Genomic DNA, 1265 nt, shown 5'->3' on the forward strand with positions numbered 1-1265 from the left:
GGTGCTGCCGGTGTTGCACCGGACTGAGACAAAAAATGCGCTGCCCCCCCCCCCCATCCCCGGCTAGGGGAGACTGTGATAATCCCTATTTCAACTAACAGTGCGTGCTCCTTTAAGAAAAGCATCCTAACTTCCTAAAGTCTTAAATAACCTCTCCTAACTTTACAGTAGCGTTCATAACTTTACCTTTTCCACCACTGCTGAAAGGGATGTAGGCCCCGCCCCCGGGAGCCGGCCAGCCAATGGGAGCTCTCCCTGGATTACGCTGCTGTTATAAAGCCTGGGGATGCCAGGGCTGCGGGAGAAGCGTGCACTTTAACCAAAAACAGGAGTGAGCCATCAAAGAGAAGCAAGAACTGACCCAACAAGTTCTCAGCAGGCAGGAAACCGAGAGTAAAGACAAAAGAAGTAGTGATGGAGCACTCCAAGCAGACACAGTACACCTCAAACGAGAAGAGAGAGAGCGGCTCCGTGCTGAACGGACACTTTGACGGGATGGTGAAGCGGTCGGCCGGCAGCCCCGCACGCGCCGCTGCCGCCCAGCCTCCGGGCGCGGAGTCCGGCTCCCACCGGCCCGTGATGGAGAGCTGGAGGGAGGAGCGCACCAGGAGCGTGGAGGACAACGAGATGAGCCTGCCGTCCCTGGCCGCAGCTTACACCACCATCCTGCGGGGGCTCGGGGAGGACCCCCAGCGGCAGGGGCTCCTCAAAACCCCCTGGAGGGCAGCCACCGCCATGCAGTTCTTCACCAAGGGCTACCAGGAGAAAATTATCGGTGAGTTTCTGTAAATCCTCAAAGCCGCTCAGAGGCTGTTGGGATTTGTCCTGCGGTCAACAGGTGTCAGGTAGAGGAGAGTCATCACAAACTCACTTTACTCCTTTTATAGGCTGATGGAAGTCTAGATGATAAGAAATTAAGACTTTATAAACGATCTGAGGGAATATAAGTAGGCTATATTTACTCAAATACTGTACTAGAAGCAGTAGCTACCTCTACTTGAGTATTTCCTCTCATTACCCTTCCCTTGTACTTTTCAGTAGGGAATATTGTACTTTCTCCTCCATTAAGATTTTACACATAAGTTAATAAAATAATGAAGGCCTATTATTATAGATATATTTAATTGTCGTTGTATACAATGAAAATCTGTTCAGTAGCTCTTGCAGTAGTGTGCATACAAAACGAATACGTAGTAAACAGATACAAAACATACATTACACCTCCCGTATACAACATATAGATAAAGGCATCTCCCCCCCCCCCC

The 1265-nt window shown here is 50.4% G+C and overlaps 1 protein-coding gene and 1 long non-coding RNA gene across 2 annotated transcripts in view; one reads left to right on the top strand and one right to left on the bottom strand.

The window, feature by feature from the left end:
* Positions 1 to 1265, bottom strand: part of LOC116687289 (uncharacterized) — a 6518-nt gene that overhangs the window by 1697 nt on the left and 3556 nt on the right. Inside the window, exon 2 of the long non-coding RNA XR_004331502.1 lies at positions 199 to 200. This is a non-coding gene — a long non-coding RNA (uncharacterized LOC116687289). The remainder of the gene's footprint in view (positions 1 to 198; positions 201 to 1265) is intronic.
* Positions 286 to 1265, top strand: part of gch1 (GTP cyclohydrolase 1) — a 35522-nt gene continuing 34542 nt past the window's right edge. Inside the window, exon 1 of the mRNA XM_032512451.1 lies at positions 286 to 775. Coding sequence (XP_032368342.1) covers positions 415 to 775 — 361 coding nt within the window. The 5' untranslated portion in view covers positions 286 to 414. The remainder of the gene's footprint in view (positions 776 to 1265) is intronic.

Source organism: Etheostoma spectabile, chromosome 1 (genome assembly GCF_008692095.1).
Source record: "Etheostoma spectabile isolate EspeVRDwgs_2016 chromosome 1, UIUC_Espe_1.0, whole genome shotgun sequence".
Taxonomy (NCBI): Eukaryota; Metazoa; Chordata; class Actinopteri; order Perciformes; family Percidae; genus Etheostoma; species Etheostoma spectabile.